Below are 24,365 nucleotides of genomic sequence, written 5' to 3'. Positions count from 1 at the left end.
ATCTACTTTCAATAGCATGGTGGTGTCTCATTCCATAAATCATTATGCTACATTTGTGACTTGCTAAATGCAGCACTAGCAATGCTTCCCTACTTGGCCTTGTTGTCTTTCTTTGCCCTTACCGACCAGCCCTTTCGCACCCCTCTCTTGTTCACCTCCGGGATCCTATACGCCCTATCGCGCTCCAGCCTGTGTCTCTGCCAGAAATCACTCGCTTCCTGCCGAAGCGCACCATTCCCACCACCGCTCGCCCTGCTCCCATCCGCCTCGCCCTCGTTGTCTGCCTCGCTGCGCCGCCACGACACGTACCCGACTAACTCGTGCAGCACACGCAGGCACGGATCCCATACAAAGACGTAAGAGTACTCTTGCAGGCGTCGGAACCCCCGAATCACGTAGTTGAACAGCTTGCGGACCGTGGTACTCCAGGCCACGACCAGCGACACCACGATGAGCAGCACGCTGGCGGGCAGCGCAATCGTGCCAATCGTCTTGAGGGAGAGGTTGTTGTCGCCGCCCCATTCCTGCGTGTTCATGCCAAAGAGACCCGTGAAAAAAGTCAGCGGCAGGAAGATGACGGTGAAGACGGTAAAGATCATGACGCTGCGGTTCTGCGCGCCCGCCACGTCGGCGTGCAACCTGCTCAGACGCACCTCGTCGACTTGCGCCTGGCGCTGGACCATCTGCAGCAGCTTGTCGTAGTCGTCGCGCGTGTCGCGCACCCGGCGAATCATCTCCTCGGCCTGCTGGATGTATTCCGTCACCTTTTTCAGCGCCTCGGCGAGGAAGAGACGGCCGTTGACGGTGTGCTCGCGCAGCTCGGCGCGGGCGTAAATGGCATGCATGGAGGAGATTACCCGGCTCTGACGCTCAAACAAGTGCAGCAACGTCACCAGCTCGTCTTCGATATCGCGCAGCTCCAGCAGTGCAGAGGTGTTGTCGCGGTTCTCGCGTTCTGCGCGACGGCCCTCTTCTTTATGGCGGGCGCGGATGAAGCGCAGACGGTTCTCGACCGGCTCAAAGTCAAAGGTCTTGTCGCGAACGCCCTCTGTGCGAAATTCCTTCAACGAGCTTGTCAGCTTCTCAGTCTATCGAGTCATTAGTAAGATGGTCGCAGAATGTTACTGGTACATGTTTCTTACCAAGACGCTGATGGCTTCCTCAAAGATGCGAAAGATTTCGAGGTCGGGATGCGACGACCGATCTAAAAGAACGGTAACGGCGTGCAGCACGGATAGTGCGGCCAGATCAAGTGCATTCTCACACTGTCGAGTCAAGTCGACATTGACTTCGTTGAAGATGCTGTCTCGTAGGTCGGCTTGCTGGAACAGCGGCCCCTCGATAGGATCGCCCTCGCGCTTTGGGAAGAAAGTAACGACGGTTTCTGCAACAGTTAGCACCATGGTCAATATCCTTTCATCAGGCATTTCTTACTTGTATTAATGGCCCACAGCCACAGCTGATCTACCATCAAGACATTGCCATTCAAAACGTCCTCTTCCCCAGTTTGATCTTCATTTTGCCCCCTCAGACGTGTCAGTCTCTCCTTCCACCCGACATTCCCACCCTCGTTGCCACTTCTATTGGACCCATCTCTGGTACTCGATCCCTGCGAATGAAGCTGCTGCCGATGCCCATGCAGGCCGAAGCGCTCCTTTGTCAGCTTGTACAGCATCTGATCGTCGTCGCGCGACCGGGTATCGCGAAGCGACGGATACCCAAACTGGTCCAGCGTGCGGCGGCAGTTGATGGGCGGGTCGTTGCCCAGATACTCCCAGATGACCTGCATCTCGAGCGAGTCCATCTTGGCGACGTTGTTGGGCACCGGGCGCGAGCGACCCTGGTTCAAGCGCTGTAGAATTAGGTTGCGGCGCCGGAGGAGGCGCTTGTAGGTGTCAAAGTGGAGGTACGGAAAGAAGAGACAGGTGTACTTGCCCTCGTCGCCGGTAAACGGTGACATGGTGGGACTAACAGCTGAGGTACTGAGTGGTGACACTGATTTACGATTAGTAAATGCTCCAGCACTGACGAGTACGAACTTACAAGCTCTTGGCGCTGTAAAGTAGCAGCCTGGTTTCGCAAAGTACGCGTAATGTTGCGAGTGTCGTCCTCTTGTATGTTTTGTCGCCCAGAAATCCGGGCCGTACAAGTGTGACAAGTTTTTTCCCGAACAGACCTGAAGAGTTTGCAAGATGCTCTAATATTTGTGTCAGTCAGCCGTTCGTCAACAATTTTTTAGCCTTCTTTACATACCTTGACCCATGCGGGGTTATTATACGGCAGATGAATCCAGGTAAACTTCTTTGCATGAGCATCTGGCTTCAGAAAAACACCGGCATTCACATCTTCATGCCGATGCCCACCACTCCCAAACACCACCCGCTCACCAAAGATGTTCTCCGGCAACGCAGGCGACGGCTCCAAGTCGTCATCCTCGCCACTGAATATGTCCTCATCGCCCCCCGCGCTCCGACTCCTGACCGAAAACGGCGGGAAGTCGCGATACCTGCACCGTGACGCGCCGCCGTCGCTGCCCAGACTCACAGATCGGCTTAGCGACAACAGAGCGGGCGTCGTGCTGGCTCTGCGGCCGCGCAGCGGCGGCGAGAGGCGGTCGATGACGAGATCCTGCTCAATCTGTGCCCGGAGAAGTGGCGAGGCGTTTTGCTGCACGACGGAGGCGGCATGTCGCGTCGGCGGCGAGGGTGCGCAAAATGGTGGCGAGGTGATGGGGCCGATGGGTGCGGACTGTGGTGACGAGGCCGGCGGGACGGCGGGAACACTGCTGAGGGCGTGTATGACCGGCGACCCTGGCGTGATAACTCCCACAGGGCCAGTTATTTTGCTGTCGATTCCCAAGGCGTCTTTGACGGTCATGACAGGAGGTACGGATATGATAGCTCTCGACGGCGAAGGGGAGTGTTCGACGCTGCGGTCCACTTGCGCCAGCGATGTTCTGCCGCGTGTCTTCAAAAACTGCCCCTGGCCCGGCGAGCCATCGACCTCGTTCAGCCTCTCATTCAGACACTCGTCGGGGCCCTTGCTGATGAACTCGCGAAGCGGAAGCCTCGTGGACCACGCCCGCACCGCCGTAATGCCAGTCCCCCCGATAAAATCATCAAAGAAGCCGTGAATCTCGACGTTGACTTTCTGCTCCAGATTCGGCATCTTCCAGTGCGCCGTGCCCTGCTCCCCCTCGCTGCTGGCAATATTGGCATCCGCGTGCTCGACCTGCTCAGCGACCTGTCGCAGGAAGAGCCGCATGGTCGGGACATTGTGCCGGCCAAACGACGCCACGTTTGCGTGGTCGCTCTGCAGCGGAAAGATTCTCTCCTGGCGCATGCCCAGAATCGCCGACTTGATCGACGTCAGCGGCGCCGTAAAGTACACATTGTCGCCCTCGCCCTTGCCGTCCGTCCCGGTCGCCGTGCGTGTCACACCACCAGCACCGCGCCCAGAGAGACGCGAGTCAATCGTCTCGTAAAACGTCCAAACTCGCATATCGTTCGCAATCTCTTTAAAGTCCTCGTCGACGTGCGCCAGCAGCGCGTTCCCGACCCGTAGATCCGTCGTGAGCGTCTCGGGCAGCGGCGCCGCGAGCTGCAGCAGGCGCTGCACGCTCCCCGCGAGCGAGCGCATCGCAAAGTAGCTGGACCCCTGGTGCGGCGTGCCGAAGAAGGCGACGCCGTAGCACGCGTCGAGCATGTCTTCGTACTTGGGGTCGCGGCTCGCGCGCACCAGCGCCATCTTGGCGACGAGCCCGCCGACGCTGTGGCCGAGGATAAGGAGCGGCCGCTGCGGCCCGCCCTCTTGCGTGCGTAGCTTGTGCAGCGCCTGCAGGAGCTCCTCGGCGAGGCGGTTGAGGGTCGTGCCCTCGACGAGCGGCGGGTGCGCGTAGAGGAGGATGCGCGCCTTGTTGGCCTCGCGCCGGAGGCCCTGGCGCACCCAGGACGTAGAGGGCCGTTCGCTGTTACTGCTGCCGTGGACTTCGGCATCGCGCATCGACGGGGCGCCAAAGTAGCGACCTAGTAAGCCCTCGCGGTTCCATGTGCGGAGTCGGTCGCCGCCAGGGCAAGGCACTGTCACGACGTCGACGGTGGTGATGTCGTAGGTGAGGTCGCCGGCCGGGTCGAGCAGAAACCGTTCGCCGTCTTGGTCGTTTACGGGTTTCTGCAAAGGCAAAATAAAATCATCCAGCTTCTCAACCTCAATATTTTCTGGCTTTTCGTAGCTATCTTTCTCGTCCGAGACGGATTCGCGAGGCTGTAACTGCTGCTGCTCGGGCAGACCGCTGGGTTCACGAGCCAAGCGCTGCGGCGTCATGACATTGGCGGGACTGGCGAGAGAGCCCTTTGCGGAGGCGGAGTTGGGGGAATCGCTGCTCTGCGGCATTGTGGATTTTCCTAGTGGCCGGTTCGAGGCCATCTAGGTTGAGTTGTTGCTTCGTGCCTTGTTCGTGTAAGTGGCTTAGACGGCGATCGTGTGTGTGTCTGTGTACAAGAACAACAGGCAACAAAAATACTGAAGAAAAAAAGTGCAAAACGATGTAGCTAGGATATTCAAGAGACAGATCGTGCGCCCCGGCATTTTATCAATCCCTGACGCCTCTCGGGCTCATTGTTCGCCTGTTCCCGAAAGAAAGTCAGCTGGTCAGTCTGTCTCATGGCCTTCGGCTGCCCCCAGATAAAGCCAGTCACGGTCGCAGTTCTGCCTAGATCGAAAGCTACCCTGCACTATGGACGCCGAAGTCCGCCGCGACGGAAAAATAGCGACAGGACGAATTAAATAAAGAAGACGTCATTTCGGTCGAGCTTCGGATTTCCCGTGACGTACGTCCCATATTCCGTGTTTGGAACCATACTGCGCAACTCTCTTGACGGGTTGCACTAGGAGTCTGTGTCGGCGTTGGTGGCATCACGACCAAGGCGTCCGTGACTTGTCCACATGGTTGCATCCCCTCAACGCGACGCTGTTAGCTGCAGACGCCACATCGGCAGTGGTGTGCAGCTGCCGAAAGACTTAAAATAGAGCAAGAATCTAGGGACGCTATATCATTCATCGTATAAAAGGCGCGTACGTTACTAGGCCCCTATTAACTTTCTAATACATGCGGTCACTTAAATTGTGCTCCGAAATAACGTGTTCATCTCGCGTACAGGGCCTTTCTCTCCTGAAGCTCAACACTATAGGCTATCCTACACGGTACACCGGTCAGGCTCTGTCGACCGCTATTCTTTGCGCATCATAGGGATTTTCTCTTTCGTTTATTTAGTGAGCGCTACATTAACTTATCTGCTTTTACATAGCAAAGTTTTCTCTCCTCATTCATTACGTGGTGGCGGGAGGGGAGCGCGATACTTTTCGATTCCCTGTGATGGAGCTAAGGGCAGTTTACTATTTGCTTTCAACTGTATTTAATCAAAGAACTATGCTTTCTGGTATTCACGTGATATATAAAAGAACAAATGGTAATATATAGTACAACAAATTGGAGAAAAGTAAAGAGAAGTAAAGTATCATAATCCAGTACTGCGATGGTGAGTTTTGGGAAAGGCGACCGCATCAGCGGCCACTGACAGAAGAATGCGTGGATCGCCGATCCCGTCCTTGGCTTTGGTACAGAGTCAATCGACCGGGGGTTTGGCGAATTGGGCAAGTTCCGGAGTAGAGTAGAATAGTACGTGGACGACAGGTTCGTTCCCACTTGGTGCGTGAACCGTCATTTCCAAGCCAGCAAAATCATTTGCCGAGTATTGCAAATCGCTTCAGGATTGCGCACCTCTCCCCTCGTCAAGACTCACCGTCACCAGCATGGGCCAGCGCTACTCGGCGCCCAGGAACGGCACAAAACTCCGCGTCATCGGCGCCGGCCTCCCCCGGACCGGCACCGCGTCCTTTACACGCGCCCTGGAGATACTCCTCGGCGGCCCCGTCTACCACGGCGGCACCCAGGTCACGCTGGGCCCGGAGGCGGAGATCAGGGGCTGGATCAGCCTGCTCTCGCAGTGGCCGGCCAAGGACGAGGGCGCGCAGCAGAGCATCCTCCGTCTGCTGCGGGAGCGCACGCTGGGCTACGCGGCCGTCACGGACTCGCCCGGCTGCGGCCTGGTGCCGGAGCTGATGCAGCTGTACCCAGACGCCGTGGTCATCTGCACCGTCCGCGACGCCGCGTCGTGGGAGAAGAGCATGGCGGGCGTGGCCAGCGCCTCGACCAAGTGGTTCCTGCGCGTCGTGCTGCTTCCGGTGCCGTCCATGCGCTATTTCGTCGACTACATCAACGGCCTGCGCGACGCCTGGTACTGCGCGTACGGCGAGACCGAACCGCCGACACGCCAGTCGTGGGAGCGCCACATGCAGTGGTTAAAGGAGACTGTGCCCGCCGAGCGGCTCGTCTTCTTCGACGTCAGGGACGGGTGGGAGCCGTTGTGCAAGGCGCTGGACCTGCCCGTGCCCGTGGGTGTGCCGTTTCCGCAGATCAACGACGGCAAGGCCATCGAGGAGTTTGCGACGAAGCAAATCACGAGGGGACTGGTCAGATGGGCTGCGATAGCCGGCGCGGTGTCCGTTCTTGGAATTGTTGCTGCAAAGCTGTGTTGATGGCTTATAATAGCCAGCTGGTAGCTATGAAACAGGAAAAAAATTGCCACAATAGCACTCCCTTTCCATCATTGAACGTACGGTCTACGAGAGAAGCACCAGATTGTCCGCTCCCACCGGACCTCGTTCCGCCGGTAGCCATAAATTTTGTCGCCACAACCGACAGATTAGATATATTCCATGCACGAAAAGACAAACGTTAAAGGTTTACAAGTTTCAAGCTCTTGTCATGTTGCCACCCGCATATTACAATTTGTCCCAGATAATTCCATATTCGTGCTCCCAAGCAACCCAGACGACACGCACCTAAAAAACAAAAAAACAAAGGACAAAGTAATAATAAGAAAGAAGCCCGTGGCCTGGAATGACGATGGCGAATATGACGACCAAAATAACAGCAATATAATTATCAAGACAAAAGCGAGTAATTCTTTACTGTCGTGCAGTGAACTGTGGCGTCAACGTACAGCTTGTTAGTTACCACACACGTCTCGCCAGGCCGGATGATGAACACGCTGTTCGGCCCCATGCCAAACTTGTTGGTCCCGATCTTGATCTCGATTTTGCCCGACGCCACAGAGCAGGTCCGTAGCTGCGATTCGTGCGCTTCCCACCTCGCCTTGTCGCCCGGCTTAATCGTAATCACGTTGAAAGCAACGTCTTGAGAGACCTCGACCGGCTCACGTCCGTTCAAATAGGCATTCGAGTACCCAATGTCTGTTGTGCAGTCGTTAGTGATATTCAAAGATATGGGATGGGATGCACATACTTTCTCCGTGTGTCGCGTCAACCATTCGACCTGGCGCAACTTCCCAGCTCTCCATCTGAAGTTGGGCCGGAGGGGCTTGAACTGGGTGGCTGGCCTGGGTAGAGGGAATTTGAATGGGAGGACTAGTCTGGGACGGCGGCTCCGGGGAGATTGAAGATACCGGCATGTGCAATGCCGTTGCAGACCTAGACGTACGCGTGGAGGCGAGAGTCTGGTGTTGTTTCGGCTTTGACACCGCTGATTCCCGTCGAGGTCGGCTATCATGTGTCGGTGTTGTCGCTGTCTCATTTCGTGTGCGGACTTGGTCGTAGACAAACGTAGATGATGGGCGCTCTGCCGGCCGCTGATGCACCGAAGCGACGTTTGGACTGCCGCTGCCCGATGCACGCCCCGAGTCCCGTAATGGGGCTTGTTCTTGGGACGGGGGCTGAGACGCGCGCGATAAAGGGTTCAGCGACGGCATTTGGAAACGAGCCGCCTTGCCAAGCTTTATGGCGGAATCCACACCTCTGGCCCATTGCCGTTCTTTTGCCACGCGATCTTCTGTTCCGTGGTACGCAAAGTCGCCATCGTCCTCGTCCGAGTCTGAGAGCCCGTCAACACGTTTCTCGTAACGGTGGAGCTCAATCTTTGTCGCCTGAGCCAGCCAGGAGCAGCGGATAGACTCCTTGCCGTGGAACTCGGTGTAGTAGTAGCACCCAATACAGCTGTCTTCTGGAAAGTACAGTCTCTTTTGTGCGGCTGAGAGTTCAAAGGGCACAGCAACAGAATGGCGCGAAAGCCTGCTGCCGTCTTCATGTAATCCCTCGAGGCACACGTCCATGCCAAACACTTCTCTTCCTGTGACATAAGCAACTGCAAGGGCAAACATCCTTTCGCTCAAGCCCTTGTTTCTGTGGAACTTGATCCACGATGCAGGTAACTGGCGGCGCTTCGGTAGTTCGCAGAGCTCTCGAATGTACGCCGTGTTCAGAAACTTGGTAAAGTCGACATGGCGTGAAAGGAACCCAGTAACGTATGTAAAGGGATCCGGAGTTGTCATAGCGACATGTGCCGTTGTGAACGGGCCCGGAGTTGAGACATGGGGATTCTCCTCTTCACTTCCAGTCACGCTGACCCGCGATACCACGATGGCCTGCCACTTTTCTCCAACAATTTTGTCGTAGAAGCCGACCTTGGAGAGTGTGCCGTCGCAGTTGTCATTGTACGCGTTGCCTTTATGACCCGAAGAGAAATGCCCCCCCAAGGCCTTTGCGCTCGCGAAAGCCTTGCTGCACCCTCTATCTGGACAGACAAAGGGGTTGGGAGCTAATTTATCTAACCGATAATTGGTCGGAACGATCGCACCGTTCATGGTCTTTATTCTATAATTACCAACTGCACGACCCCTTGTTAGTTGAAAAATTCCCATCCTCACAACTGCATGCATACCGTAATAAAAGTGATAGGCAATTCCATCAGCACGATAGTCGATGGCATCCCACGAATTAAACTGCAGCCACTCGTTCTCACCGGGCGCTGAGTAGTTTGTACCGTTCTGGGTATTTCGTTGCGCGTGGCTAGGTGCTCTGGATTGGCCCGCTCGCGAGGAAGACAGGGACGACCCAGGCGGTCTTTTTAATGCCATCAAAATAGGCGACCTGGCACGCCGTTTGGCAGGCCGTGATGAGGTTCCTAGGTTAACGCTGACAAGACTACGCTTTTTGCCTGCTGCAGGCCCTCTCGAGGAACCCATGGAGGGTAAGACTGGCCTTGTGTTAGAATACCGGCGAAGGAAGAGTACGTCTGATGCTCGAAATTTATACTTGGCATCCCATAGACGCATGAGGCTACGCACCTTCTTCTACTGACCCAGGGCTGGACTGCTCGTCCGATGCGGTTGACGCAGCAGACTCGGAGTAGGTACTTTCGCCGCTCGATGCGCCGCCAGCCTGGTTCTTCTCCTCCCATTCGCGCTGTGCCGCCATGATGGTCGAGTTCAGCGACATGAGCTTGCCGCCTGTGCCGTCCTGTGTCTGGGTAGGCTGCGCGTACGGAGGCAGTGGTACCTGGCTGACCACCCTAGGAACATGGGGCACTGGGACGTGACCAGCGGCCCGTTGGCCGTCAGGCCGCGGTGAGGACATGATTGCCTGATGGATGTGCAATGGAAAACGGGATTAAGCTGGCCGTTGCGTCGTCATCTAGGCATGCCGATGATGGGCAGGTGCAGGGTGAGAGGGCCGATTCTGGAGGGTTTCAAGTCGCCAGCTGCAGCGTGGGAACTACCGACAGCACCACGGAGTCGCGATATCGACTGCGCAGACGAATTCACTATATACTTGAACGAATGAGAGTACGAGCCTGGGTGAAGTCAAATGAGCCGTGAAGCTGTATGCGACTTGTGCTGGTGACAGAAAGCCGAGCAAGCGCGTCGCGTGAAGACGGCCAGGGTCAGGAGTGCCCCAGCACGCTGGAGCACTGTCGGCAAAGTAGAGATCCACCACCAGAGACTCGGCCACGCCCAGCATCGTTAATGAGAATGACAAAAATCGGCATGAATTCAACTCGATAGCAGACAAAGCGGAACTCTTTGTCCGGCAGTTATACAAATCAAGTGGCGCGGCCGAGCCGTCAACAATGTCACATTACAAGAGTGTAGTGAATTTGAATATCGCAAGTGTTCATACAGAAAATGAAATCATATGATAATATACAGGATTATGCGCCCTGATTCAGGGCCATGCTACTTTTTACACATGCCTCTATTTCTTCGCCTTGGCCTTGGCCTTCTTGGCCGCCTTCTTGCTCACGACCTTCTTGGCCGTCTTGAAGCCATCGTCGCCGCCCTGCGCGGCGCGCTTCGTCTCTGCCCTCTTCTGGCCCGCAATCTCCTTCTCGCGGCGCCAGCGCCTGTTGCGGAGCCACTGCTTGCGCGTGCGGAACTTCTTCAGCTTGAGCCCCGTCGTCTGCACCAGGCGGCCGATGCGCCAGTTGTCCTCGCGGTAGCTGTAGTCGTCGCGCAGCTTGAGCAGGCGGTCCGGCTCGCCGGCCTGCACGCGCGTCACCTCAAAGGGGATGCCCGACGCCGACAGCGCCGGCGCGGCGGGCGCCTCGCGGATCGGGTGCGCCGTCATGTTGAGGCGGCGCTTGCGCTCGGCGTGCGCGGGATACGGCAGCGTGTCGGCCTTGTCGAAGACGACGCCAATGTACTTGCGGTCGGGGTGCCGGGCCGGGTCGCGGTAGTATTTGACGTAGCCGGTCGCGGTGGAGTGGATGGTGTGGTCGCGGCCCATGTTGCAGTTCTCGCCGGGCCACCAGTGCGTTCCGCGTTGCTTGTAGAGGATGTTGCCGGGGATGACGAACTGGTCTGTCGGGGGGTCAGTTTCTCCGTCTGTAGGGGTCGTGAGATGCCACAAATGCCTCAATGGCACTATAAAATGATTGAAATATGCGCACCTCCAGTTCGCTTGGCTCCTAGCTTCTTGGGAATGCCACGTTTGCTCTTTTTCTTGTACGCTCCTTGCGCCTTGACGGAGGCGTATCTTTGACCCTGAATGGCGGCGCCAATGAATTGTGGCTGTAAGGTTAGGCCAGCGAGCCTTGATAGAGTCGAGGCCGCTATCAGCGACGGCCTTTGGGCCGAGAGGAACCGCATTGCCATGGCGTCGCGGGCTGATGCTGTCGAGGATGCTTTTATGGGGGCTTTTGCGAATTGAAGCTCGACTGAACGGGCGATGCTTCAAATTTGGTGCTGGGTTGGCTTAGTCATGCGGCCGACAATTATCGATAAGCAATTGCGAAAGTGGCCAGCTAGCCCGGTGACGGCATGCTCTCTTTTACGTTCTAGCCGTCGTACAGTTATTCTCTGCACCAGAACAAAAAAATTGTCTTAGTGCGCAATCCATTCGACATGCGTTTATTAGTGGCCTTGTTGTCTCTATTTTCGCTGGCGAGCGCCCAGTTTGGTTTCTTTGACCAAATGTTCGGCCAGCAGGAGCAGCACCACGGCCACCACCACCAGCAACAGCAACAGAATAATCCGAGCGACGCTTCACATTATCACGCGCGCTACGAAGGCTGTAAGTTCTCCAGCAGCACTCAAACCCCATTGTGGAATATGGCAACCGTGAATGCTTGGCTAATACGATATCAGCCGTCTGCGACAAGTACCTGTGTCCCGATTCGCTCGCGTGCGTCCATTTTCCACACCACTGCCCCTGCATCTGGGATCAGCATGAGGATAAATTCGAATTTGGCGAGGGAAAACGTCTCTGCGCGTCGAGAGGTGGTTTCAAGGACGGCGAGGCCGCGCGAAAGATTGAGCTGGCACGTAAAGGCTTGTTGTAAAGAGATTTGGTGAAGCACATACTGTATACATATCACTGGGGGCGCAAAATTGATAGAAGGTTTTAATATATCATTCCTTGTTCATGAAAGCACACAAAAATCTCATGTGCAGCGAGTCAAGGGAACAAAAATGCCAAATTTGACTATCTGTCCGTATCAATAACACAGCATGAAGAAGCCAAGTCCTAAACAAGCAAACGCCGAGATGCATATTGAACTCAAAGAAAACCACTTCATCGAGGGCTACGAAAGACCGTTGGGAATCCGTGGGACGGGAGGGACCACCTTTTCTTCTTCTTCGTCGTCGTCTTCGTCGTCGGGGAGCATCTCCGGGTTGCCCAGTAGCGACGCCACATCACGCATCTCGTAATGTCTCTTGCGAAGCTCCTCAAACTTGTGGTGCTTCTCGACTTCTTCGGGGGAGGCGCCCACCAGCGCGTCTTCAACGGCAGCGACGTTGTCCTCGTCCAAATGCACGCTCTTCTCCGACGGGGCTCTGGGCGAGGCCGCATGCGCCGCAGCGGCATCGTCAGCATCGTGCGCATCTGCTCCTGCCGCCGCGCGCGCCGCCTGTCCCTGCGCCTCTGGGATCTCCTCTTCCGGCTCGCCCAGCGAAAGGCCCGGAATGTCATCCTCAGCGCGCGCGCGTGGAGCTTTAGCGCCACGATGAGCACCATCCACGGGAGCCTCGGCGTCGGCGCGTTGGGCTCCGGGCTCGCCCCATCCGTACTCGTCGTCGGACGGGTCTTCGGCAGGATCATATTGCTTCACGTAGGGCGTCTTGGGCTCGTCAATCTTCATCGTCGAGGTGCGCTCCTGCTCCGTCAGGTACAGGTTGACCTCGTCCCACTTAAGGCGCTGCGAGGGCTCGGCCGACTCGTTAGTGGCCGACTGGCGACGGGAAGCGCTGATGCGTGCGGCCGACGACGAGCGTCGGTGGCCGGCGTTGAAGCTTGTATTCTCGAGGGTGATTTCCTTGCTCATGGAACGCTGGCGGTTGACGGGTCTGGAGGCGGTCGCATCGGTTGGTGGCGACTTGTGCGCGCCAGAGTGTTTAAGAATACCTATAGATGGATTTGGGTTAGCATCGAAATCTTCAGACACGGTCTGTACCGTTGTCCGGCCAAGCTCTCTGCGGTTCTTACCTTTGGGCCGCGGCGCATCTGGCCCGGGCGGCGAATGAACGGGGGAGTCGTCGACGGCGGAAGCCATGTTTTATGAGAGTCTGCAGAGGCGCACAAGACTTATAGTCCGGGTGTATAAATGTGTGTATAGGTGCTCACGAGGCGAGTCTCGAGGAAGTCGGCAGCGTGAGGTGCAGGAAGGAAGTTGGGCTGTTTTGTTTTTGGGCTGTTTGAGCGGGGTTTGAAACGGTTTCCCAATGGCGGGGTGACGCTGTCAGTCTGGCAAATGGCGGCAACACCAGGCGAACAGAATAGAGCGTGAGGTTGCAGTAGCTGATTGTCTTGGGCGAATCGGGTGATGCAGTACTCTATGACAGTGCAAGGCGCATATGACGGAATGGGTGTAAGGCTGCCAACCCCGAGTCCATGCGACCAAGTGATGACGCACAAGGCACGCGGGCGGCGCAACGGTGGGGTGAGGTACCTGTGGTAGCTAGTGGGCTGCAGGCAAAATGGAAGTACCTTTTGACAAGCGCCATGGTGAACCGGTAACCTCCTTGCGCCTCTCACAATCGCACCACCACGTGCCCGCATCTTTCCGCACCTTCATCAGCTGCCAACAACATAAGAAATAAGGTGTCAATGATAGCATGATATATAACGGAGATTCTTCATTTTGCATGCCGCTTGAGCATGACTCAATCAGGCGGTGAGAAAAAGGCGCTCGTCAGCAGTCATGGCAAATGGGGAAAATAACCAAGAGAGTAGGCAAAGAACAATGAAGAGACATGTTCTAGCCACACAGCAGTTTGAGATTATATGCCTCTACTGCGTTGCGAGCGTGGTGTGATCTTTTGTGGCCGGCATTCCAGTCCTCGAACATACCCGCTAAGTAGACTATAGCTTACTATACATGAACGAGTAAACGGTTTCTGGAAACCAACAACGAAACCAGCAGAGTACAGCTACAATATAGCTTGTCTGCCTTTCGCTTTAGACTTGCCGGCTCTATCGGACATCCTCAGCAATCCATCGATGTCGGCAACAAGTCAAGTATACCCTGCAGCAAGTCGTACCCCGTCTTATAACACACGCTGCTCTCCCGCTCGCTCTCCCAGATCTCGACGCAGCTCCGCAGCGTGTCCAGGATAATCTGCCTCGGCGGGATCGCGGCGCCGCTCGTCGTCGACGCCGAAGTCAGCGGCGCATCCGGCCGCAGCAGGTGCACGTACGTCGTCAGCGTCGCCGAGAAGAAGTCGAGCACAAATGCCCGGCCCACGAGGTGCAGCCGCAGGCCCATGTCGTTGCACCAGAGGTCGCGGTAGTGCATCAGCAGCGCGAGCGCGCACTCGAGCGACGACCAGTACGACTCGGCAAACAGCGACGGCCCGTCGGCATGCAGCGCGTACGGCCGCTGCAGCACCATCAGGCACCGCCGCAGGAAAATGTCCATCGTCATCTTCTGGATCGGGTTCTGGCACACGCGCGCCGCGTAGCCCATGAGCTCCCGCAGGCGCGCGTTGTACCGCAGCACGTCGGGGAACGAAATGTGCTCTTTTTTGGAGTTGAGGTGTCCGACCACGGTGAAGACGGTCGGCAGCGCCTGGTGAAGCACGCTCTGGAGGGGGTTGGACGACCCCCATTCCGGCATCTGCGCAAAGTAGCTGCCCAGCTCGTCGGCCTTGGTCAGCGGTGTCATGCCGGTGGCAATGGCCCCCTTGACATCCAAGTACAGGATGGTCAGCCACAGTTTTCGACGAGCTTCTTTTTCTGCCTTTGTTGCACCATCGTCGACATCGATGCGATCTTCCGGCAGGCCGTAGATGTGCGCTGTCCGTATGAGCAGCCCCATGGAGGACCAAGCCGAGTCCGAGGCCCAGCAGGTCGCGTTGCACACTTGCTTCGCCACAAAGGCCAAACATAACGTCTTGAGAGTCAGAAGATTCGGCCGAAACATGAATGTCGTCTGCATGAGACATGCTTCCGCGGCCGTCATGAACTCAATGGCCAGGGCCGGGTTCTCCTCGTCCATACCAAACCGACCTAGTCCAATCACCATTAAAAACTGGGCCATCCAGCAGACATTCGTCGTATACGGTTCTTTCCAGTACAGATCCAGCTCTGCGGAGAAAATAGACTCGTCCACGATTGGGTTGACGCAGTCGAACATTGTAAAGTACATGTCGACGAAGCCTTGTATGTTGTGGCGCTCACTCTCAACAAGACGAACAACCGCATCGCGAGGGTAGTATTTTGCGGTTCCGGGAGTGCCAAATGGGAAGTTCCCAGGCAAGGTGAAATTGGCTAGGCATGCATTCGTCGCAATCGACTGTAGAGCTTTTACTAGTGGCTGTGTATCTTTTCCACCGAGTGACATGATCTATGTACGGTAGTGTTAGTTATTAGATACACTTGAAATATTACAACATACCTTGGCCATTAGATCACGCCAGTGACTAGATCCACGCACTTTGTGCTGGACCTGCCACGGTGCCAAGAGGGTGCTCTCATCCTCGTTTGTGCCTGTTGGCGCTGTCGGGCATGGAAATTTGCCTTCATTGCGGCCCTTGTTGTAGCTGTAGTAACACTCCCTTCCATTGCCGCTTGACTTGCAGCGCCCACAAGGCAACTCCTTGTCGCACTTGACCTTGAGCCTGTGGCATCGTAAGCAGCTTAAGCAGTTGCGCTTGCGCTTGCGAATGACGCGGCCGCCAACTGCCTCAATGCTACCGGGTATCCTTTGCGTTGTTTCCTCATCGTCTGTGACTCCCAAATGCAGCTTGTCAAATCCCTTTTCATCCACCGTGGATGACTGGCTCGGATCTGTAGAGCCGTTGGCGCTGCTGGGGTCAGCAGCGGCACGGGGCATATGGTCCGCCGCCACATCTCGCAAGGTAGAATCAGGCCCTGATGCGTGGTATAAAGCATTCAAATTGGCAGTTTTGTGAATGTCGAAACTGCAGCGCACTCCTGCCTGTGCACATCGTGTGCAAGATGGTTTGACTAGATCGCAGCGGCGCTTGAAGCCACGACAGCGTTCACAAGTCTTGACCTCTCGAGTCGGCGGCATATTTGACAGGGCGAATTCGATTTACACTTGTCCAGTGTAAACAGTGAGTTTCTCTTTGTATGTAACGTATTGCCGGTTGAATCGCCCGTTCGCCACCCCGACACGCACTGTAAATGTTCAGCGCAGAGTCGGGCGGATAGTTAGACGCTCACTGCGACGCTTGATTGGTCAGAAATCCAAATATCTTAATCTAGATGAGGCTTTGCAGATGCGAGATCCATTCGGCAGAGAGGAAGAATCAGAATGATAAAAAGATGGGTGGTGCGAATTCGCAACGTCGGCGACAACGTGCGGTCGCGACGCACATAGCCGGCGCTAAGCTGTCGGCCGCGCCGATTAAGGCCGGCCGCTGATCTCGCAAGGCTGACGCGAGGACCTGGATCTAGAAGTCTCCGCCATAGCCTGCCTGACAGGACTGGGGTATGTAACTGCCGGCCGGCTTTATCAATAACCAGAAGTGGCGTGTGCAACTGGCTATTGCACAACCTGTCAATTGCCGATATTAAACGCGGATGCCTGACGGGGAGCAGGTATTACCAACATCGTCGCTACTAACTAGCCACTCACGCCATATTGATCCTTTCCTATCTCACGCGAGGCTGTGCTATGGCCCCTTGGTTTAATGCTCGGTTGGCACATCCTCACACAAAGATTGCAGACATGGTCCCTTTTCGTTGGAAACACACACACAGGGACGATATTGCAGATTTTGGACTATTTTCTTTAGACAAGTGTGATAGTTGCCACGGTTGACTGTCCAAATATACCATTCATCCCACGAACTACATCTGACACCATCCCCAGACGTTGATAGCGTCCTGGCTGAGAAACAGACATGCCCAGAACCATGAGCTCGGCGCCCCAGTCTGCGCTCTTCTGATGCCGCGGCGCAAATTCGCCAAGTCTCAGGACCCAGCACCTCATCCCGGGTGACAGCACGCGTACCGTTCTGACATGTCGGCCCGGTGTCGCTAGCGGCTCGACCCCTGCCTGTCCGTAACGGTGCCTACGACACGCAACTCCCTCCACTTGGTCGCCGTTAGCCGTGGTGATGCAGCCGAGATGCGAGTCAGGTATGAATTCGAATCTACGATTGCCAAGGTCGATGGCAGCCCATCCGCCCTCTGAGTATCGCGCGATGCGGCCCGGAGCCAAAGGCCCGCGCAGGGTGAGCCTGCCGCCGGTTACTCTACCCAGCGGTGCTTGGACGCTAGGGCAAGCTTCGATCGACAGCACGGTCGTTGATTTTCGATACGGCTCCTTGCCGTTGCGAAAGCAGTAGTAATCTACCTCGCCGTCGACAGACGCCCACGAAAAGGACGGGGCTTGCGGGTCGCTTCCCTCAGCAGTGTCCAAATCACCCGTCTTGTGCCATAGCAGGTCCAAATCAATGTTGTCTTCCCAGAGGCCGGCGATGTAGCGCGAATTCGTCTTTTGCTGGACAACTTCCGCGATACCTGAAATAGCCGGCAACCTGTCACTGCATTGCGACAGACTCCGGTTGCTGTAGTTTTCCACGAGTTTGTGCCAGAAGTGAAAGGTCTCGCCGATGTCAGCGAGCTGCGCCAGTGGTATACGGCCGAACTGGCGCCGACGGTTGAGCGTGGATAGGCACTCGCATGTTTCGGCTTGCTTGCAGACCCATTGCATCTCGGTAGATGAGAGCATAAGTAGCCGGCTAGACAATACCTGCTCCTGCAGTGTCCATCCTCGCTTGGCCCACGGCTCTTTCGGGGACCGTTCGTCGGAGTCGTTTTGCCATCGCCAGTGAATACCGGACTGCTCGACAAGCCTGGCTTTGATGACAGCCGGCCCGTTGTCGGTGTGCACCGTGTGAGTAAGTACTCGTCGCTGATGCTTGGCTGCCTCGGCACTATTTTCGTGGCGCAAAAATGGGACTGCCGCAGACTCGGTCGAGACAGAAGCGATGGTGATGATTGCATTGGCATACAATGATGCCATTTTAGTAGACTCCTGTTCCCAATCCTCCTTGGAATCCTGGACAATGCATAACGCATCAACCCAGAGGTATTCAATGCCGAGCTCTCGAGTCAGCACAACTGCGTCAACAATCGTTTCTTGCAAATCTTCAAGCCTGATATGCTCTTTCATCCCGGCAATACTTGCCCGAGTAGCTTTCGTCTTGACTGCCCCTCCCCAGCTATAGCTCAGTGCGGCATACGCGCCAGGGCTTACACCAGCGGTATCAATGAGACGCAGTATTTGGTCACCATCGCGTCCGACATGTATGAGCCTCTGCGGAGGCTTTTTGCTCGAAGTTGCCGCTTCTTGTCTGCACAGCGGATGGCTCTGTAGACATGTCTGCAAGCACGTATTTATGAAGCCTTTGCCTTGTGGCGAAAGCTGGTTTGTACAAGTGTCGGGCAGTGGAAGTACGCGCTGCCAAGACCCAAACAACTCTGAAAGCGAATTAACATCTCACGTGGCGCAAATGCTTGTTTCCCCAAACCTCGCCACCTTGACTTACTATCTGAAGAGTACAGCTGTGCGACTGAAGGTACACCACGGGCGCGAAAGGCAATTTGTACGTTGCCAGGGCCTACAGGCAATAGTAGTAAGACTTTTGCGTGCTCGTGGCCATCGTGCCGCCCGCTGAAAAATGACAGCACTTTCGACAAAACAGCGCAAATGGCACACAGGCGTGCTGCATCACGAATATCCCCGATCTTCCGTGGCAAGCTCAATGTCATTTCGGTCTGGTCCAGGGTGGCAAGTTCCTCTGCCTCTTCAGCGGACAGGCCGCAGCAGCACGTGCACACCTCGGGATCATGAGGATTTCTGTCCATCGGATACTGGTGTGCAGGCGAATCGCGACGAATGTGCAGTGTCACCGTGGGGGTTTTAGCAGCTTATGCGGGCGATTACGCCTTGTCAGCCGAACGTTGGCGCTCTGCCTAAGCCTCGTTAGTTAGCATGGCGGCACTTCGCGGTCAAAGAATTCGCGAGATCAGGCGCAAGCTTGTATGACACTTGCAGCATAGTACGATAGAGTCTGAAACCATGGACTCGTGTGAAACAGGAATTAAGAGTCATTTTCGCTTACATGGGGAGTACAAAATTCTCGTTGACTCACGGCGCGACTTCCTCCGAATGATCGTCCACGGAGCTTAACTTGGGCTAAGGGAACCGTTACAGTGTGTTTTAGTGGTGCTAAAGCTGTCGAACTGCATAACTAGTTATGGGATACTGGAAAGGTAAAAAAGCCCAAATAAACTGGTACAATACAATGATGAAAGACGACGGCAATGATTGTGTTTTCGGCTTTTTCATATGCCCGGCCTGCAGTAATGATTTAAGAATAAAAAAAGGTTAAAAAAAGGTTCTCGCTCGTGCCCTGCCAGTTGACAACGCCCGGCCGATCGGTCCGCTCCGGAGGTTCGCCCTGCTCCGCGGAGACGCCAGCAGGTCGGCCACCGACCACCGACGCCAAGAGACAGACCATGACGCTATAAGTACTACCATTAGCCCTGCAAACTAAATCGTTTGCTTGCTCTCACAATCAATTCAATCTACTATCGTGCTTTTAGCTACTCACCCCCAGCAGCCTTTTCACACGGACACAAAACCATGTCAACTACCGATGTCCTCATTGTCGGCGCGGGCCCGACCGGTCTCGCGCTGGCCATTTGGCTCACGAAACTCGGCGTCCCAGTGCGCATCATCGACAAAGCCACCACGCTCGCTACAACGACGCGTGCCCTGGCTGTCCAGGCACGCACCCTCGAACTCTACTCACAAATCGGCCTCGGCGAGACCATCGCCGCCCGCTCAGCCCAGCTCACCGGCCCAAACCTGTGGGTCGGCGGTTCGCATCGCGCCCGGCTTCGTTTCTCCGATGTGGCTGTCGGGCTGACGGCCTACCCTTTTGTCGCGGTTTTCCCGCAAAACGAGCACGAGAGGCTTCTCATCGACCACCTCGAATCGCTCGGTGTCACCGTGGAGCGCGGGACTGGTCTCGAGAGCTTTGTCGAGGACACGGAAGCGGGCTCTGTCATGGCCGTTCTACAAAAGTCGGACGGGCCGACAGAAAATTGCGAAGCAAAATATATCGCCGGATGCGATGGCGCACACTCCGTCGTCCGCCGCGCTATTGATTTGGGCTTCCCCGGCGACACGTACGAGCAGCTATTTTACGTGGCCGACATTGAAGCCACCGGTCCGGCCATGGACGGGGAGCTGCACCTCTGCCTCGACACGCACGACTTTCTGGGCATTTTCCCCCTCGCGCAAAAGGGTTGCGCGCGCTTCATCGGCGTCGTGTCGCCCACCAGCAACCCGAGTCCTGCTTCCACGCCGCGCGATCTGACCTTTGACGATGTGCGCGGTCGCGCCGTCGAAGAGATGCAGCTTGGCGACATCAAAGTCAACTGGTTCACCACCTACCGCGCGCACCACAGAGTAGCCGACCACTTCCGCAAGGGCCGCGCCTTTCTGCTCGGCGACGCGGCGCACATTCACAGCCCGGCGGGCGGGCAGGGCTTGAACACGGGCATCGGCGACGCCATCAACCTGGCCTGGAAAATCGCCGCCGTCGTCAACAACCAAGCGCAGGACAGCTTGCTGGATACATACGAAGAAGAGCGTATTCGATTCGCCAGAAAACTAGTAGCCACCACCGATCAGGCCTTTACCTTTATGACAAGGCGCGGATGGTTTGCTGGCTTCATCCGCTCGATGGTTATATCCTACATAATGCCTGTCCTATTTCGCCTCCGCGCCGTTCGTCGTCGCGCATTCCACGGCCTGTCCCAGTTCATCATCGACTATACGGACACGACGCTGGCCGGCGCTAGTGCACCCTCCGGTACTGTCAAGGCCGGCCAGCGTCTCCCCTGGGTTAAAATTGACGGACAAGACAACCATGGGTCTCTTGCTCATATTGAATGGCAGCTTCATGTCTACGGAACTGCCAGTGAGCAATTGGCTGCTTGGTGCAAAGCCAATGACCTGCGGCTGACGGTATTTGAATGGGCGGCCGAGTATGGATCAGCAGGTCTTGTGAAGAATGCCGCGTATCTGTTAAGACCAGATACGTATATTGCCCTTATCGATGGCAAAGCCGACTCAACAAATATTGAGCAATATTTCCTGAAGCGCCGAATAGGTCTCGGCTCTAGATAATGGGCACGACCTGGTAGCCTTTTTTGTAAACTAGCATTTGTAGGTCCTTTTTAATATAAAATGAGCAGACATTAATCTAAAATTGTGGGCAATCGTAATATCTATTGTCTGTGTTGTCACTATCGCTTTGTTGCCACCATTACTCTCGAGACTATTATTACCAGTTACATATTATTACCACTACTGCTGCAATTGGTTCTGTTGCTGCTACTACTATTGTGGCTATTACAAGTCTTTTCGATGACGCCTTTATGTATTAATTTCTTTTTTATGGTCTATTGATCTAGCAGCTTGATAATATCCTCGCAATTCTTCTCTTCCGCAATATCAAGTGCAATCTCTCCAAACTTGTTCGCCAGCTCTGCATCTGCCCCATTCTTCAAGAGCACCTCGACGACTTTTTCATGCTTGGCTGCCACGGCAATCATAAGAACAGTATCTTGGTTCTCCCCACTCGTCATGTTTGCATCGCCACCAGCACGAATTAGATCCCGCACGAGCAAGTGATGACCGCCTGCGGCCGCCGACGGTAGAGGCAGCCGGCCTTTTTCGTCGGCCACATCCTGTCGCGCTTTACGACGCACAAGAAATTGCGCCGTATGCACGTGGTCATTTATGATAGCAAGCAGCAGGCTGGTTGCGCCAATGGGGCTGCCCTCTTTCAGCTGGGCATCGATATTGGCGCCTTGCTCGAGCAGCTGCATGACGGCGCTACGCTTGCCTATCCTGGCCGCAAACAACAACGCAGACTCAAGCCAGGTCGTGCGCTTTACCGCGTCAGATATTTCAGTTCTCAGCAGTATATCGATAATTTCAGGGTTGTCGTACTTCAGCGCGTATTGTAATGGACAATATCCAGCACCGTCAATTGTCGGGTCCGCCTTGTGCTTCAAAAGCAGCTTCACAAAGTCTATCTCACCCCGGACGCAAGCCCGGTGAAGCAGGCCGTCTTGGTTTCCGACGGGGTCTGGACGTGCGCCCTGCTCCAGCAGAAACTCAGCTAACTGAAACGTCGTTTCATTGTAGTCTGAGTCAGCTGCCAGTATCAGCGCAGCCTCCCCAGACTCGCGACAAGCATTGACGTTGATCTTTCCCTCCAGGCACAGAAGCTTCACCGTTTCTAAGTGACCACACGCTGTCGCCTTAATCAAAGCGTTTTCGCCCGGCGCTTTATTGTCGCAGAGGGCGCCTTCATTGATCAGGAACTTTATCATATCAACCTTGCCTTTGCCTGCTGCACTCTCTAGTGCTGTTTCCTGGTATCTGTTTGGCGCATGAATATTGATATTACGTCTCTGCAACAGCATTCGTGCAGCCTCCATGTGACCATTTTCTACAGCCGCAGTGAAAGCCGCTTGATGTACTGCTTGCGAGTAGAATGCGAGTCCTTTGTCCTCATAGTCCAGTAGGAGCCGAGTCACGCCTTCGCTGCCATCGGTAGCAGCCCAGTGCAACGCCGGAGCGACTTGAGCGTCAATTTGCAGATCGGCGCCATGGTCCACGAGGTATCTTAAGGCGTCTTCCATGCCAAACAGCGCAAGGCGGTGAATGCAAGGCCATTGATCCCAGATTTTGGTATTGACGTCGGCTCCCTGCTCAACAGCCTCCTTGATGGCTGAGAAATTTTTTTTCTGGATAGCGGCTTGCAGCAGCGAGTTGACCCGGTCCTGCTCATGGCGGCCCAAGTATTTTGGTACCTGAAGCACTTTCCCAAGCCCGTTTTCTTTTTCCTCAGAGATCAACAATATCGCTCCAGATCCCCGACTTGGTAAAAAGTCCATGATATTGTTATAAAGAAGCCCAGAATCGTAGTTGTCGAGGATCAGTAGCCAAGGGTGCCAAAGCTCTTCCAGAAAATTGCGCATGAAGTTGACTTTGTCTGCGCGAGAGCCTTGTATGCTTTGATTCACAGTGGCGTACATGCGCTCAAATCCTAGATTCAGGTTCTCGAGCGTGGAGGCGTCCAGCCAAAAGACCGTGCGAAACTGCTGTAGCTCGTGGGCCGCCCGACAGTACCCAAGGGCAAGCTGCGTCTTGCCACAGCCCTTTTTGCCCGAGAGCAATAAAACGGTCGGCGACGTGACTTGTGAGCGAGAAGCATCATAAAAATGAGTGTCAAGCTGTTCAATAAGAGCCTTTCGCTCTACATAGTCGTTGGTAAGCTTCTCGCGCACGTCGAAATATGTCTCCTCCAGCAGGTCCTTGGGCGCATCTGCGGAATCAACAACGTGGTGCAGAATGAGGACCGAAATGTACGTGTTAAGGGTCCGCTCGATGCGGGACAGTTTCTCCTCGTACTTCATGCTCGTCATGACCTTTTTCAGCTTGGCGCGCAGCGAGTCGCCCGGCGTGCAGGCAATCTCCTCCAGCATGGCCTCGACTTCCTGGACCTGGGCGAGGCAGCCCGACACGATACCCTTGAGGATGCACTTCGTGTCAAAGTCAAAGGCGCCAATGCGGGAGTCGGACTTTATCTTGGACAGCGAGTTTGCCAGCAGCGGCAGGTGCATCGATATGCCCTGGAGCGCCTTGGGAACCTGCCCCGGGTGCTTCGAGGTCAGGTCCTCCAGGCGGTCGGCGATCTGGAAGCCAAACTGGACAAACTGCACAATGGCGGACGCCAAGCCAATGGCGCTGAGGGGATCCATTGCCACAGGTTGCGAGTTTTCCACGATGTGAGGGCCAAGAATGAAATAGACAAAGTCCTCAATATTGTGGCTTTGGCGAGGCTGACTCCTGGGCGGCCATGCAGCGGGGCTGGTGGAAGAGGCGACGCTAGAACGAGGCAACTATCCCGAGATGAGAGTCAACGCGAATAGTAACTGGTGTCAGTTCAAAGAGGATAGAACGTAGTATCGAGCTTGCGTAATCTACATTTTGGTTATGAACATTGCACCGTTCGATTTAGAACATGTTGGAGGTAGGTTGTATGCCTAGGTGTCGACATACAGTGTAAAAACAATACTGCATCACAGCCGACGCCACTGCTGTAAGAGTTAGTGCTTGACTCAGCCTTCGAGTTATCCTGCACAGGTTTCCTGGGGCCAGCGATATTGTAGCTTAAATTTGATACCAACGCTGTCTCTTTTTATTTCCTTCAGCTAGTCTCAATAAGAAACATCAGTAGCAATAGCACTATAGTTGCGCGTTGTGGCTTACATGCAGACATGTCATGCACCAGTCCACCGTCGCCATGCGTGCTAGTTGCGCCAGGCACCAGTGGTATCACACGAACTCCTTCTGGCTGACAAACGACAAACTAAAGTTTGGAGGCCTCGGATATCTCTCTACATTTATCAGGGTATCATACAAAGCTTATTTTTGCTGTTTACAT

General features: G+C 55.3%; 10 protein-coding genes across 10 annotated transcripts; 3 read left to right on the top strand and 7 right to left on the bottom strand.

Moving 5' to 3' along the window:
- Positions 1–89: 89 nt before the first annotated feature.
- Positions 90–4,425, bottom strand: LMH87_008687 (uncharacterized protein; the record flags this gene model as incomplete). The annotated part of the gene is made up of 7 exons (XM_056201898.1): positions 90–1,088; positions 1,143–1,384; positions 1,435–1,885; positions 1,936–1,995; positions 2,044–2,070; positions 2,177–2,197; positions 2,254–4,425. The coding sequence occupies 7 exons, from the start codon at positions 4,423–4,425 to the stop codon at positions 90–92; spliced, it is 3,972 nt and encodes a 1,323-aa protein (XP_056056515.1).
- A 1,386-nt stretch (positions 4,426–5,811) lies between these two features.
- On the top strand, positions 5,812–6,597 carry LMH87_008686 (uncharacterized protein; the record flags this gene model as incomplete). The annotated part of the gene is made up of 1 exon (XM_056201897.1): positions 5,812–6,597. The coding sequence occupies one exon, from the start codon at positions 5,812–5,814 to the stop codon at positions 6,595–6,597; it is 786 nt and encodes a 261-aa protein (XP_056056514.1).
- A 409-nt stretch (positions 6,598–7,006) lies between these two features.
- Positions 7,007–9,492, bottom strand: LMH87_008685 (uncharacterized protein; the record flags this gene model as incomplete). The annotated part of the gene is made up of 5 exons (XM_056201896.1): positions 7,007–7,314; positions 7,367–8,650; positions 8,714–8,743; positions 8,798–9,112; positions 9,204–9,492. The coding sequence occupies 5 exons, from the start codon at positions 9,490–9,492 to the stop codon at positions 7,007–7,009; spliced, it is 2,226 nt and encodes a 741-aa protein (XP_056056513.1).
- Positions 9,493–10,110: 618 nt separating this feature from the next.
- Positions 10,111–11,009, bottom strand: LMH87_008684 (uncharacterized protein; the record flags this gene model as incomplete). The annotated part of the gene is made up of 2 exons (XM_056201895.1): positions 10,111–10,715; positions 10,805–11,009. The coding sequence occupies 2 exons, from the start codon at positions 11,007–11,009 to the stop codon at positions 10,111–10,113; spliced, it is 810 nt and encodes a 269-aa protein (XP_056056512.1).
- A 249-nt stretch (positions 11,010–11,258) lies between these two features.
- Positions 11,259–11,695, top strand: LMH87_008683 (uncharacterized protein; the record flags this gene model as incomplete). The annotated part of the gene is made up of 2 exons (XM_056201894.1): positions 11,259–11,427; positions 11,502–11,695. The coding sequence occupies 2 exons, from the start codon at positions 11,259–11,261 to the stop codon at positions 11,693–11,695; spliced, it is 363 nt and encodes a 120-aa protein (XP_056056511.1).
- A 243-nt stretch (positions 11,696–11,938) lies between these two features.
- LMH87_008682 (uncharacterized protein) lies at positions 11,939–12,907 on the bottom strand (the record flags this gene model as incomplete). Its single annotated transcript, XM_056201893.1, has 2 exons — positions 11,939–12,759; positions 12,841–12,907. 2 exons carry the CDS (start codon positions 12,905–12,907, stop codon positions 11,939–11,941), a joined length of 888 nt encoding a protein of 295 aa, XP_056056510.1.
- Positions 12,908–13,840: 933 nt separating this feature from the next.
- Positions 13,841–15,889, bottom strand: LMH87_008681 (uncharacterized protein; the record flags this gene model as incomplete). The annotated part of the gene is made up of 2 exons (XM_056201891.1): positions 13,841–15,199; positions 15,251–15,889. 2 exons carry the CDS (start codon positions 15,887–15,889, stop codon positions 13,841–13,843), a joined length of 1,998 nt encoding a protein of 665 aa, XP_056056509.1.
- Positions 15,890–16,612: 723 nt separating this feature from the next.
- Positions 16,613–18,696, bottom strand: LMH87_008680 (uncharacterized protein; the record flags this gene model as incomplete). The annotated part of the gene is made up of 2 exons (XM_056201890.1): positions 16,613–18,309; positions 18,378–18,696. 2 exons carry the CDS (start codon positions 18,694–18,696, stop codon positions 16,613–16,615), a joined length of 2,016 nt encoding a protein of 671 aa, XP_056056508.1.
- Positions 18,697–19,477: 781 nt separating this feature from the next.
- On the top strand, positions 19,478–21,031 carry LMH87_008679 (uncharacterized protein; the record flags this gene model as incomplete). The annotated part of the gene is made up of 1 exon (XM_056201889.1): positions 19,478–21,031. One exon carries the CDS (start codon positions 19,478–19,480, stop codon positions 21,029–21,031), a length of 1,554 nt encoding a protein of 517 aa, XP_056056507.1.
- A 275-nt stretch (positions 21,032–21,306) lies between these two features.
- On the bottom strand, positions 21,307–23,679 carry LMH87_008678 (uncharacterized protein; the record flags this gene model as incomplete). Its single annotated transcript, XM_056201888.1, has 3 exons — positions 21,307–21,716; positions 21,770–21,798; positions 21,860–23,679. The coding sequence occupies 3 exons, from the start codon at positions 23,677–23,679 to the stop codon at positions 21,307–21,309; spliced, it is 2,259 nt and encodes a 752-aa protein (XP_056056506.1).
- Positions 23,680–24,365: the final 686 nt, after the last annotated feature.

The sequence above is a fragment of the Akanthomyces muscarius genome, assembly GCF_028009165.1.
Source record: "Akanthomyces muscarius strain Ve6 chromosome Unknown contig_18, whole genome shotgun sequence".
NCBI lineage: Eukaryota > Fungi > Ascomycota > Sordariomycetes > Hypocreales > Cordycipitaceae > Akanthomyces > Akanthomyces muscarius.
The sequence above is the reverse complement of the archived record's forward strand: the minus strand, read 5'-3'. Positions and strand labels throughout refer to the sequence as shown.